Source organism: Rana temporaria, chromosome 4, assembly GCF_905171775.1.
Source record: "Rana temporaria chromosome 4, aRanTem1.1, whole genome shotgun sequence".
NCBI classification, from domain to species: domain Eukaryota; kingdom Metazoa; phylum Chordata; class Amphibia; order Anura; family Ranidae; genus Rana; species Rana temporaria.
Window position 1 is genome coordinate 34,037,164 of NC_053492.1, and position 15,026 is coordinate 34,052,189.

General features: G+C 44.1%; 2 protein-coding genes across 2 annotated transcripts in view; both read right to left on the minus strand.

The window, feature by feature from the left end:
• The window catches only part of LOC120936100 (adhesion G-protein coupled receptor F3-like), a 28,928-nt gene extending 19,161 nt beyond the window's left edge, over positions 1-9,767 (minus strand). Inside the window, exons 1-2 of the mRNA XM_040348215.1 lie at positions 9,088-9,767; positions 5,846-5,887 (exon numbers count right to left, since the gene is read on the minus strand). Of these exons, the coding sequence (XP_040204149.1) occupies positions 5,846-5,887; positions 9,088-9,618 (573 nt within the window). The 5' untranslated portion in view covers positions 9,619-9,767. The remainder of the gene's footprint in view (positions 1-5,845; positions 5,888-9,087) is intronic.
• Positions 1-15,026, minus strand: part of LOC120936101 (cell wall protein DAN4-like) — a 169,053-nt gene that overhangs the window by 90,032 nt on the left and 63,995 nt on the right. The window lies entirely within an intron of this gene.

The following is a 15,026-nucleotide window of genomic DNA, read 5'->3' on the forward strand; positions in this document are numbered from 1 at the left end:
TGAAGAGATTAAAGCTTATGTGCTCGCCCTTCGCAGACTAGCCTCTACCTGTTCTTTTGGGGAGTACCTACCTACTGCACTGAGAGATAAGTTTGTTATGGGACTGAATTGTGAGTCGACTCACAGAAGCCTGTTAACAGAGAAAGACCTTACCCTTACAAAGGCAATTGAGATATCTTCAGTGATGGAAATGGCTGTGAAAGATACAGAGGAATTAAACCCCCAGAGCAGAAGGGAAGAGGTGAAGCAGGAAGTTTTCAGAACAGCAGTCAAGCCAACTGCCGCAAACTGGAAATACAGACCCCCACCAAGCCGGGAGTCAGCTTGCTACCGTTGTGGAAATACAGACCATGATCACAAAGTCTGCCGGTTTAAGGATCAGACCTGTCATAATTGCGGTAGGACCGGCCATCTGAAACAAGTTTTCCGTAGCAAGAAGGTGCGAGATAAACAACCTCTGAAACCCAAGATAAAGACAGCAGTTTCAGCTATCACCCAAAAACAATGGAGACAACTTCAGACCCGAAAAACTGTCCGCCCAACACCAATCAAACTGCAAACATACCCAAAGCAGATACTCCACCCACTGGGTTACGCAAAAGTACAGGTATTGTACAAGGGTCAGACAAAGAGACTGCCATTATATATCCTAGAAAATGGGGGACCCCCTCTCTTTGGGAGAGACTGGATTGCTCACTTTGGTATGACAGACATCGCCATAAGTCCCTGTAACACCGTTACCATTCCATTAGGAGATACTGAGGGATGGGTGGCTTCCCTGAAGCAGCGGTTCCCAAAGATTTTTGATGACCAGTTAGGAAAAATTAAGCATGACTGTGTGAGACTCAAGCTGAAACCCAACGCTCAGCCTAAGTTCATCAAAGCTCGGACAGTACCTTTCGCACTCCGAGCAGGTGTGGAAGCAGAACTAAGTCGGCTGGAGGAACAAGGTGTCATCTCAAAGGTAGAGCACAGCGAGTGGGCGTCACCAGTTGTACCGGTAAAGAAAGCGAATGGGGACTTGCGCATTTGTGGCGATTTCCGCATGGCACTGAATTCCCAACTGGAAATAGACCAGTATCCCCTACCCAGAGTAGATGACATGTTTGCCTCTCTTGCAGGGGTCAAAAGTTCACCAAGCTTGATCTCAAACAAGCATATTTACAGTTTGAGGTCCATCCTTCTTCCCGCAAGTTTCTGACCATCAACACACACAAGGGACTGTATGAATATAATCGGATGGTGTTTAGGGTAGCCTCTGCACCAGCCATTTGGCAACGAAAAATGGACGAGATTTTGGCGGACATTCCTTTCACGCAGTGCCTGCTAGATGACATGCTCATTACGGGACGGACCGACCAGGAACACAAGCAGAATGTGGAGCTTGTGTTGGCGAGACTCCAAGAACAGGGTCTGAAAGTGAACTTAGCAAAATGCCAATTCATGGTGCCTAAATTGGAGTTTTGTGGCCACCTTGTGGATGCAGAGGGTATACACACCACGGAAGCCAAGGTTGATGCTTTAGTCAAAGCTCCAGCCCCAACCAATGTCCAGCAGCTGCGATCATACCTTGGCTTGCTGAACTATTACCACAAATTCCTGCCAGATCTGGCACACACCTTGTTTCCATTGAACAAGCTTTTGGAGAAACACTCCAGATGGGACAGGTCGGCTGCATGCCAACGTGCTTTTGAAGTTTCTAAGTGAAAGCTGTTGGCGTCACGCATGCTCGTGCACTATGACCTCCAGAAGCTTCTCACCTTGGCTTGTGATGCCTCACCCTATGGTCTGGGGGCGGTACTATCCCACATCTTACCAGATGGGTCAGAAAAAACAGTGGTATTTGCCTCCAGGTCTTTGACAAAAGCAGAAAGCAATTACTCACACATTGACAAAGAGGCTCTTGCGCTGATATGGGCAATTAAGAAGTTTCATCTTTACCTGTATGGTAGGGAATTCACCATACTGACGGACCATAAACCACTCCTTCAGATCTTTAGCCCTGACAAAGGCATCTCCCAGACTACTGTGGCCCGCCTCCAATGCTATGCCCTATTCTTGGGGGCATACAGCTACAAAATTCAGTATCGTGGTCATGATGCCAATGCTAATGCAGACGCTATGTCCCGACTGACAGGGAGGTCCATGGACTCTTCTCCACCGGTCAAGAGTTGTCATTACACCAGCCTGTCCTTCTTGTCTTCTGGGGAGATAGCAGCCCATACAACCAAGGATACCTTTCTGAAAACAATACTCTCCTGGGTACGGTCCGGTTGGCCTGCAACTGTCACACAGGAGTATGAACCTTATTTCCATAGGCGTATGGAATTAACTGTAGCTGGCAACTGTGTTTTATGGGGAGACCGAGTGATCATTCCACAGACCCTTCCGGAGACACATTCTGGACTTGCTACATACTGGTCATCCCAGGGGCACACGTATGAAACAAAAGGCCAGAGGCTATGTGTGGTGGCCAAACCTAGACTCATATATCACAACATATGTGAATGCTTGTGCTGGATGTGCACAAACGGCAAGAGACCCTCCTCGAGGGTGCGTCCAGCCCTGGACTTGGCCCATGGTTCCTTGGTTTCGCCTACACTTGGACTTTGCAGGCCCAATCAGAGGACACACCTTCTTGATCATAGTGGACACCCATTCAAAGTGGCCTGAGGTCATTCCTGTTACTAAACCAACGACTAAGGCAACGGTTTCCATACTGTTACATCTCGCTGCTACGTTTGGATACCCCAGAGAAATCGTCACAGACAACGGTGCACAATTCACCAGTCAGGAGTTTCAGCTTTCCTGACTGCCCACAACGTCAAGCACAAGTTCACCGCACCTTACCACCCGGCTACAAATGATCAAGCAGAGCGGTTTGTGCAGACTTTCAAACACTATTTCAAAGCTACAGTGGCTGCAAGTAAACAACAGTCCCTGTCACACCAGAATCTGGACTCCTTCCTTTCTGCTTACAGAAAACCACATGCAACCACTGGGAAAACTCCAGCAGAACTCCTTCAGGGTCGGCAGCCATGAACTGTTTTGGATATGCCCTGCCCTCAAACAGTCCAGGAACATGTACTGCAGTCCCAAGACAAGATGGTCAAACACAATGAGCTCCCCCGATTTAACGCCCAACAAAAGGTATGGGCCCGATCTTATGGGCCTTCCAACACCCGTTGGCTTCCTGCTGTCATTGCAGAGACTTTGGGACCCAAGATGTACAAGGTCCGCCTGGAAGATAGTTCCATTTGCAGACATCATGCGGACCAACTGCGTCCTCGTTCTCAACTGCCCGAATCCCTGATGTCGGCTGAACCACCAGTGTCTCAAGGATCTGCTCCCAGCGGATCAGGATGCACAGAGACTGATGATTGGGGGGACTCTGAACTTTTGAGCTCAGCTCCAACAGAGCCCTCCAGCTCTGGTCTGGAGGTCTGTTTACCCTCTGAGCTGGGGGATTCCTTCTTGGCCCCGCCGGTACCCATTCCGGCCAGCCCTGTTTCCTCCTGTCCCGAATTGCTGGATGCCCTGCCTCAACGACACTGTCGCCCTCCTGACCGGTTTCAGTTGCAAGAGCGGTTACGAGACTTTCGACGGGGCAGACGGAAGTGATCCGATGACATATTAACCCCGCAACTGTCCCTGGAAGCTTGAAGTCCTGTAATTCTCCTGTATTTGGAGGACTGTTATTGGACAGTTAGTTAATGTTTTGTGCCTGTTATTGTTTTGTTGTGTTTTTTTTTTTTTTTTTAGGGATGGATGGAAGATGTTATACCTGAAGGGTTCCACATGTACTGGTACTTTAAGGCTGGCTCCACCCAGCAGTGATGACAAGGGTCAAGGGGCATAGTAGTCATCTTAGAGAGAGCACATGTAGGAAGCAGATAAGATGTACTGTCCTAAGATGCATGTTGCAGTGTACAGATGACCTGAAATAAACATAGATTGTTCCAGACCAGAGTCTTGTGCCTCTCACAACACAGAGGATATAACAATAGTACTCCATTGTTTTATCCACCAAGACAGACAAAGGGTAGACCTGGCCACGAGGAGGCATGGGACCAGGTTGAAGGTCAATTTCACAATCATACGAGCAAAGACAAAATACCAGCTTGACCTTTGTCAAAGACATCGGTAAATTTGCCGTACTCCTCTGGCAAAGAGGAGAGAAGATGTGCACAGGACCTTAACCACTTTCTAAAAACATGTTTTACTGCATTGTGGCGACCAGGAAAGGATCTCAACATGATGCCAATCAAACAAGGGATTGTGCCTCTGTAACCAAGAATAACCAATGACCATCGGGTAATTAGATGAGGAAATGACTTGAAATTGGATTATCTCATGGTAAAGAGCCCCTAAGGCCATGGTCAATGGAACAGTCTCATGAGTCACATGGGTATGCTGTAAAGGTCTCCCATCAATAGCCTCAATGGAAAGTGAAGTGGCACAAAGCTGCAGCGGAATAGAGTGCTTAGACACAAAGGCACTATCTATGAACAACACCCTTGATGGAGGCAAAGGTGGGGATGCAAAGCTCAGAGCCAAACGTACAGGAGGCTTCCACAAGTGCTCCTTAAAAGAAGGTCTCTCTCGGAGTCTGGAGTCAATGAGAATGGCAAACGTGATTAACTTCTCCAGATCCGTAGGTATGTCTCGGGCCCCTATCTCTTTTTTAATGTTATCTTTAATATTGTTCCAAGCGACCTCTTCTGCCAGCGTACGGAATTCAATGACGTAATCGGCAACAGTTCCAATACTCTGTTTGATGGACATGAGGCTCTTGGCAGCAGAAGTGGATCAAGCAGGAACATCAAAAGCAACAAAAGGAGGACACACCTGATTCAAGGTGCTAATCCCGGCTCACCACCATCAGTAGAATAAGGTAGAAAGAAATTGATTGCACACTGGAATCCAAAAGGTGCTGATGAAGATTTTTTCTTTATTGTCATACCAGACAAACTTGCAAGAAGTATTTATTTGACGCGTTTTTCACGCGAAAAGAGCCGTGCCTGTATTTTCCTGTACTTCCCTTCTTCTGTCCTCCTGTGCTCTCACACTCTTTAACTCTATCTTCCGCTTTCATTCCCCTTCTCCGCTGTTCTCTCCTATATGTTTATATTCTTGCTTCCCTGGGTTTCTTCTTACCTCCCCTCTTCCGCTTTCCTCTGTCCTCCCTTCTTCTTCCAGATTTTGTCCGCTCTTGTTCTCTACGCCCTTCATCTTTCTTCTTCTCTCTACCTATCCTCTCCTCAGTTCCTTTCTCCTCTCCTCCTGTTCTACCCTTCTCTATTGTTTCCTCCTGTCCTGTCCACCTACACCTCTTCTTTTTTCCTCCGCTCCCCTGTTCTTTTCTACGAATACCTTGTCTTCTCTCCTTCCTCTCCTCCAATCCTTTTTTCTTTTCTCCTGTCTACTTCTCTTTTTCCTCCTTTTTTCACCCTGTATTCTTCACCACTCCCTTCTTCTCTTCTTCTTCCCTCTTTTGAGCTTCAATACCCAGAATCACTAGTTATCTCACTTGGTTTCACAGATTAAAGGGTGTAGCGTTGGGAAGTTATCGAATGCGCAAAAGGTAGGCTATGCAATAAACCTGCACCTTCCACCCAGGTTTCAGGGGGGAGGAGGTGTCCAGATGGATATCCTAAAAATACTGTACCATTGCATAACAATCATTTTCTAGGTACAATACAACATTTAACCACCAGGTGGGAACTGCAATACACTCCATCCAAGTTGCTGGTATAGTTTTGACTACTGTTAAAATCTGGTACTGCGGCACATCTCTATGGAATACATACAGTCTATCCAAGGTGTTTTGCAAAAAATTACTAACCTTTTTATCCAGGAGACACCCAAACAGTAGAAGGAAAAAGCCCTATGGAATACAAATTATGACACTGTTTTGTTATATTATGCTACATTACATTGTATAAGTTGACATGTTCTTATATTTTGACACTCTATTTGGAACAATGTTAAAGGGCACCTGTCAAAATAAAATGTGGGAGCTGCCAGTGATGAGCTTCCCTATTTTATGAGTTAGTGATCAAAAAGTGAGGGTAAAAAAAAGCAGCACTTACACCTGTTAGTAGGTACAGTAAAACCTTGGTTTAAGAGTAACTTGGTTTGAGAGCGTTTTGCAAGACAAGTAAAATTTTTTAGTAAATTTTGACTTGATATACAAGAGATGTCTTGATATAAGAGTAGTGTCATGTCACAACTGAGGATAAAAGAGAGGAGAGGCGCCTCTAAGTGTAGAAATATGGTTAAATTTAATAGGGGGTGCCCGGGCGCCTCCCCCCCTCCCCCAGTCAGTAAAAAAAAAATTATAAAAAAAAATATCTAAAAAAAAAAAAGAAAAAAAAAAAGGTCCTTATGTGCACTGTGTCTGGGCGCCGGGCACAGTGCTGTATGGGTAGCACCACGTCTGTGCAATCACGCGATTGCAGACGAGGTGTTACATTGGCGGCCAAAAAATGCCTTTGTGGCGCTGTCCGGCACGATAGACTGTATTATTCTCGCCGGGCGGGTGAACGCACTATAGTGTTCCGACGTCACTCAAAGTACCGGAAGTGACGTGGAACGTGCGGATCTGTAACAGGTAAGTAATTCCTTCCATGCATTCCCCTCTTCCCCGCTGATCAGATCATATACTGTTTGCTTATATGCAAACTTTGGAGGCAACAGCAGCTTCTTTCCCCCCCCTTGGTATAATTAGCGGCCGGCTCATCCCCCCCCCCTCCCCACTTAATCAAAGTTTTATGTTCGGCGAAAACAGCGGCCGTCCACCAAGCCCCCCCCCCCCACCGGTTATTTAAAAAAAAAATTGTATACTAAACGTGCAGAGAAAATAGCTGCCGTCTATAACCCCCCCCTTCCCCCGCTTATATGCTACTGTGTAGGGGGCTGAGATTTATACATGTCTCAAGCAGAGTGTCTACAATATATAGAATGTTGCATTGTATATATATATGTATATACAGTATGAGGTGCTGTGATTTGTATATATGGAGTGCTGTGATTTTTTTTTATACAGTGTATGTATATATGGGCACTGTATATGCTATAACAGGGTGCTGTAATCTGTATATATGATGTGTATATATAGGGTGCTAAATATACTAACTAAACACTAAACATGTCTCAGGCAAGGTGTATGCAATATATAGGATACTGCATGGTGCATATAGGAAGGTGTAAGATATATATAGAGGGGTGCAGTGATTGTTGGTCTTGGTATATATATACTGTAGTTTATAGAGGGGTGCAGTGATTGGTGGTCTCGGTATATAGAGTGTAGTATATAGAGGGCTATGTCTCCAGTCTCTGGTAATCTAATGCAGTATGTCCGCAGTATCTGGTTATCTTGTGCAGTATGTCTCCAGTCTCTGGTAAACTTGTGCAGTATGTCCGCAGTATCTGGTAATCTATGCAGTATGTCTCCAGTCTCTGGTAATCTTTTGCAGTATGGCCGCAGTATCTGGTAATCTATGCAGTATGTCTCCAGTCTCTGGTAATCTAATGCAGTATGTCCGCAGTATCTGGTAATCTTGTGCAGTATGTCCGCAGTATCTGGTAATCTTGTGCAGTATGTCCGCAGTATCTGGTAATCTTGTGCAGTATGTCCGCAGTATCTGGTAATCTAATGCAGTATGTCCGCAGTATCTGGTAATCTTGTGCAGTATGTCCGCAGTATCTGGTAATCTAATGCAGTATGTCCGCAGTCTCTGGTAATCTCGTGCAGTATGTCCGCAGTCTCTGGTTATCTCCTGCAGTATGTCCGCAGTCTCTGGTTATTTCCTGCAGTATGTCCGCAGTCTCTGGTTATCTCCTGCAGTATGTCCGCAGTCTCTGGTTATCTCCTGCAGTATGTCCGCAGTCTCTGGTTATCTCCTGCAGTATGTCCGCAGTCTCTGGTAATCTCCTGCCCATTTAGAGTCCTTCATTACTAACAGTGTAATTTTTTAGTTTGTTTGCGCCGATCTCTAAGGCTGCACTATATACCATGATTTGTGATGCTGGGGCTATATACTCTGTGCTGTGATTCGGAGTTGTATCCTGCTGACACTATGAGTGGAAGCAAGTGGAATACAGGGGATGGAGTGGGTGTATTCTAAAGGGGTGTGGCGTTTGAGAAGTGGGAGGGACAAAACATGGAGGGGCGGGGTCTTGTGCCCCCCCATCCTAAAACTTCACCAGCCCCCACTGCTCACATGGTTGATGATTAAAACAGGCACATCTAAGTATGCAGACATCCAGGGTAAAGCTGTCCACATAGACCGTCCTCCCTACCGCCATTGATGTCGTCCCTTGCACTCTGTGCTCCACGAGCGCTTCAAGCCTCACTTCAAGATCGCTCTACTGCAGGGTAGTCTTCCCGGTCACGATTGCAGACTGACAACGGTGAGAGCCAGCGGTGTGGGGAATGGTCTATGTGGACAGCTTTACCCTGGATGCCTGCATACTTAGATGTGCCTCTTTTTATCCCCTTTGTGGAGGCTTCCATTTGTGGATGGACATTTTATGGTTACACAACCCATCACATTTGCTATAATCTTTTTATATGGACTATGAACTGAAGGACCTATGGATAAATGGTTGTGGAACGAATCATTTGAGTTTCCATAATTTCTTATGGGGAAATTCGCTTTGAAATACAAGTGCTTTGGATTACAAGCATGTTTCCGGAAAGAATTATGCTTGCAATCCAAGGTTTTACTGTACTGCCAAATGCCTTGGAGTTGCTGTAATGGTCACTAGTATCAGATGCACCTTACTGTTGACTAGTAAGGCTGATCATCAGACTAAAGTAAGGTTGGCTGATGGACCAATAAGCATTTAAAAAGCATTTGGTGGGATATGTACGGGGCACCACCATTGCCCCTTTCCCTTCTCCCTGTTGTACGCCCAAAGGTTTTCTTTAAATACAGATTTTCATTATGCTTTGTGTTAATGTATTGCATTTACATGCATTAGGAACATTGCTTTAGGCAGATATCTATTACTGTTGGTAGGCCCTGTTCAGTAACATTAAACATATTTAAATGAAAAACGCTCATCTTTCTGGATGATTACCTGCAGAGGGTTGAGCAAGGCAAATATGTAGTGCAAGAAAATAGTCTTTGGGTATACGTATAAGGGGATTCCAAGAGCCCAAGTCAATCCAAATTGTGGTGTGCAGAACAAAACAGCTTTCATGAGCTTCTCAACCACCTCGTCGTCCTCACTCTTCCCTTGAGAGACTGACGACTTGAAAATTTTTGCAATCACAACCACCAGGACGAGAATATTTCCACCCATAATTACAATGGCAGGGAAGGCGAACAGCAGAAAGGCACCAGATTTGTTATCCAACCAGCAGGCATTGCTCATCAGGTACTTATTAGGATAATACGCCAAAAAAGTGCCCCCGGCTATAGCAGATGGAATACCATATCCAAGTATGGCAGAAAGGAGCAAAAATTCTTTTTTGGTAAAGTGATGGAAGACGAAGAGTAACTGGCACACCAAAAACAGGCCCTGCACCAATGTCCAGGAAAAAAAGGCCAACAAAGAAAAATGAGTAACGAAGGTGAGTATTTTGCACAAAAAGCGATGTGAAGGCATGTCAAAGAGGCTGGTCGCCAAGAAAGAGACATTGCTGATTAACAGAAACACAGCTATATGAATAATGCAAATATGTCTATATAAAGCAACAGAGCTCTTGGATTGCTTAAGAAGAAAGATTTCTATGGCGATGCAATTCAGAAGAGATCCTATGGAGACAGGAAGTAGAATCTTCGTGAGAGTATCCAAGAGCACCAGGTTCTGATCTTCTTCTGGTATATAGCCCGCCATTAGGACTGAGAAGGAGGTCAGGTGATTACAGGCACAGTAGGTACTTCCATTGATAACTGTAGTATTACAACCCTCCGATGACCATTTGTTCGTATTTAAATTCCAAAACACGCATACTGCAGTCTCATCAGACGTGATGTTGTTACATGTGAAGTTCATATGAATATTCAGAGAGTGCTCACTCTTGTTATTTACTATGGCCACATTGGTCCATATGGAACTGGCCAAAGAATAAGAGAGGCCATCAGAACTGTCATATGGGAGGTTAAAGCTACCATTAGTTGGTGCATAGATCATGGATAGTACATTAATGACAGCCCCAGAAGACTTATTGATTTTTTGTAATATTTCTGGGGACGGGGACACAGTGGCCCCAGACAAAAGCTCTACATAGCTACTCTCGTTGAGGCCATCAGGATTGAAAACGGTGCAGGAAATGTCAATACCACGAGAGACAATACGAAAGGGTGTAAATGTAGTCTCCATTGTCGAAAACATGTTTTCAATGCTTTGTAGCAACTGTAGATTTAGATCTGACGTGCCAATGCATTCAACCAACCGAGCAATAATGGAAATAGTTTGCTGCAAGAAAGTAAAGTTAATAAAATTATTTTAGCATTGTTGTAAAATATAATTTCCAAGCTTTTAATACTGTTTATACATAACTAGATGAGGCAATCATCAATTTACCATCTCACCTAAAAACTATTAAATTATTAAAGCATATCTAAAGCCCAAACTATTTTCTGCCGTCTGTGTCCCAAAGAGCAGATTTACCTTCACTTCCTGTCCTGTATGTAGATATACAGCGGGTAAAATAAGTACTGAACACATCACCATTTTTCTAGGTTGTGCCGCCCCAATGGGGCATAGAATTTATATATATACAGTATATAGTTTCTCTGAACCATTTTTCTATGGATGTTATGTTTAGTTAACATGCTGCCATCTAGTGACCTTTTGTGGTAATGTATTGGTTTTCTATATTTCTTCCCTGATGTTATGACACACTTCCTTTCTATGCAATGCTCCTCCCCTTCTTCCTGTGATTGTACTTCCTGTGTAATGGAGGCAGCTAACAGGCCACATGTAACAGGGCACATGAATTCTGCATAGTAAGCTACAGACAATATCATCTTTTGACTGCATAAGTACCACAACCTATTAATCTGTTGTATCCTGTCATCTGCTGTAACCTGATGCTCGGAATAAAAGCACCCCTGCGAATAGAATCTGGATCGGTCCCGCGATCGGTCACCGGAGCTGAAGAACGAGGAGAGGTGTGTGTAAACACACCTTCACCGTTCTTCACAGTGGCGCTGTCACTGATTGTCTGTTTCCTGATATAGGGAAAGACGATCAATGACGTCACAAGTCCAGCCCCGCCCCCCTACAGTTAGAAAAACATATGAGGTCACACATAACCCCTACAGCGCCCCCTAGTGGTTAACTCCTAAACTGCAATTGTCACAGTAATCAATGCATTTTTATAGCACTTTTTGCTGTGAAAATGACAATGGTCCCAAAAATGTGTCAAAACTGTCCGATGTGTCTGCCATAATGTCACAAAAAAAAAAAAATCGCTGATAGCCACCATTACTAGTTAAAAAAAAAATTATTTAAAAAAATGCCATAAAACTATCCCCTATTTTGTAAACGCTATAAATTTTGTGCAAACCAATCGTTAAACGCTTATTGCGATTTTTTTTTTTTACCAAAAATAGGTAGAAGAATACGTATCGGCCTAAACTGAGGAAATTTTTTTTTTTATATCTTTTTTGGGGATATTTATTATAGCAAAAAGTAAATGTATTTTTGTTTATAGCGCGAAAAATAAAAACTGCAGAGGTGATCAAATACCACCAAAAGAAAGCTCTATTTGTGGGAAAAAAAGGACGCCAATTTTTTTGGGAGCCACGTCGCACGACTGCACAATCGTCAGTTAAAACGACGCAGTGCCGAATAGCAAAAAGGGGCAAGGTCCTTTAGCTGCATAATGGTCCGGGTCTTAAGTGGTTAAAAGAGTACAGGAACAGACTTCAGAACACATATGCCCATATATACACTGTGGGCCAGATCCACAAAAGGGATACGACGGCGTATCTGCTGATACGCCGTCGTATCCCTGTTTCTAACTATGCGGCTGATTCATAGAATCAGTTACGCATAGCTAGTCCTAAGATCCGACAGGTGTAATGGACTTACACTGTCGGATCTTAGGATGCAGTACCGCGGCCGCCGCTGGGGGCATTTCTCGTCGTAATCCAGCGTCGGGTATGCAAATTAGCACTTACGGAGATCCACAAAGCTTTTTCCCTTCGTTAAATCGCCGTAAGTGTTAGTTTGCCGTCGCAAAGATAGGGCTACTTTTACAAAGTGTAAAGTTAGTACACCATGTAAACGTATACCCGTCTTTCCCACGTCGCTGTCAAATTTATTTTGAATTTTTTTTTTTCCCGCCGCATCTCTTTTTTACACGTCGCGATTCACAAAACTCGGCGCAACGTAACTTCGCGCAAAGCACGTCGGGAAAATAGCGTCGGGAGCATGCGCAGTACGTCCGGCACGGGAGCGCGCCTAATTTAAATGGGACTCGCCCCATTTGAATTGGCCCGCCTTGCGTCGGACGGATTTAAGTTACACCGCTGCAAATTTACAGGTAAGTGCTTTGTGGATCGGGCACTAACTTGTGTAATTTGCGGCGGTGTAGCTTAAATCACAAAAGTTACGTTGCGCCCGCTGGTTGTGGATCTGGCCCTGTGATTTTAGTACTAAGCTTACCTTTAATAACAGTATTCTATTCTATTCCAGAGCAGAAGGTCGCGGGCCACATCAGAGAGCTCCGTGGGCCACATGTGGCCCCCAGGCCACTGGTTGGGCACCCCTGCCCTAGGGTGTCTATATAATGTTTGGGGGTTCTGAGTAATTTTCTAGCAAAAAAAATTATGATTTTTACATGTAGGAGAGGAGTGCCAGAATAGGCCCGGTATTGAAGTGGTTAAACATGCCTGGAACAAATATGTTCTAGTAAAAAAAAAAGCAAAAAATTTGCAGACTTGATGGACCATTTGGTCTTTTTTCAGCCATCACTCTTCTATATTTCTATGTTTTTGTCCTCTGCTTTCCTTTTTGGCTCAGCTTTCACAGTTCTGGTCCTCCTAAATGACAAGTGTCTTCTACAGTAATTAGACATGTTTATATAACTGGAATCTTCCTTTAGGTATAAAAAATATACTCACTTTTACTGTGTCCACATCGAACTTGAGATTTAATTGCAAAGCATTGCTTGTAACATTGCCGATAATACTCAGAATCAACTGTACATCATAATCACTGTAACCAAACTGGGCGGCCTTGGCGAGGAGAATGCTAAGAGAATTTATGTCATCCGGTGTTGCAGAATTCTGAAGGAACAAAAGCATTCATATTACACCTTTAAATGGTTCTTGAAGGGTAACATTTTTTTTTTTTTTTTTACTACAAATGACAATATTACCATCTCCTTTCTTCCCTGAATACCACCCATAGAAAATGTAACTCCTGTACTTTTTTTTTTGTGTCCTAAAAATAAAAATAGACAATACATGCAAAGTTTTTAAAAGTGCCTAGAGCAGGGGTGCCCAACAAGTGGCCCAGGGGCTCTCTGATGTGGCCCGCGATCTCCTGCTCTGGAATGGAATAGAATAGAATAGAATACGGTTATTAAAGGTAAGTTTATTACTAAAATCACAGTGTATATATGAGCATATGTGTTCTGCAGTGGTTACTGGGCTGCTTTCAACTGATCTGCAGGTGCAGAGCAGTACACCTGCATTGAGCCATAGGCCTCGTACACACGACAGAGTTTTTCGGCAGAATTCACCGAGAAACTCGGTCAAACCCGGATTCTGCCGAGAAACTCTGTCGTCTGTACACTTTTGGCCCGATGGAGCCGCCGAGGAACTCGTCGAGAAAATAGAGAACATGTTCTCTATTTTCTCGTTGTTCTATGGGAGAAGGCGGCCCGCCGAGCTCCTCGGCGGCTTCATCCCTGAACTCGACGAGGAACTCGACGTGTTTGGCACGTCGAGTTCCTCGGCCGTGTGTACGGGGCCTTAGACTTCTATTACCTGCGAGTTTGGTGTACTTTCTGAAAGTGTAGCACACCTACAGGATATAATAGAAGTCTACTGCAAAGTGCAGCTAACCTGCAGCAAAGCCACAGGTGAACCAGTGGTGCGGGTAAACAACAGTACATCAGTGTGAAAGCAGCCTTATGCCGCGTACACACAATCGTTTTTTGGGTTCTAAAAAATTACATTTTTAAGGGTCTAGAAAAAACAAAGTTTTTTTCAACCCGATCATTAAAACGGCCTTGCCTACACACGATCGTGAAAAAAAAATTAGGGCTGGGGAAATTAAAGATTAATTCCTCGATTAATCTTTAATTTTTTTGATCGATCAAAATTCTTGACGTCACCGGACAGCCTGGACAGTGAGACTTACCCTGCTGGATGCGAGCAAACTGCACCCATTGGATTGAGGTACCTTTGCATCTGTGGAGCAGGAGGATGCATCAGGCTCCATCAGGGGAAGGGGGCAAAAATAACCATCGTTTTCCTGTCCTAAGCAGTTTTGTGCAGACAATTCTTTGTGTATCGGCAACATCTGTTCCATGCGAAAGACTGTTCAGTTCTTCAGGGTATATTGTCAATAAAATGCGATCATGTCTGGCTAAAGTGATGCCTACTTGCCTACTATAAAGTGACTGACAGTCAATATACTAGATAAGTTTTATAATTAAACTAACTTTCTATGTTTTTCTTAAAGTTTAATAAGAAAAAATTACTTATGTCAGTGCTACAGTTTGAATTTAAAACATATTTGTGTGAACTGTGAAGTTAAGTCATGGATTGTGGAAACTAACTAGTGTTGGGTGATTGTATATAGTGTATACCACATTTACCACTGACTAATGCAGAGTTGCAATGCAAGATCAGCTAAAAGTAGTTGGATCTGTAAGTGCGTTATGATTAATCGATTTAAAAAAAAGTCGATTAACCGAACACGAAAATGTTAATCAGTAACAGCCCTAAAAAAAATACTCTAGCAAAGCGCGGTGACGTACAGCACGTACGACGGCACTATAAAGGGGAAGTTACATGCGGATGGCGCCACCCTTGGGGCTGCTTTTGCTG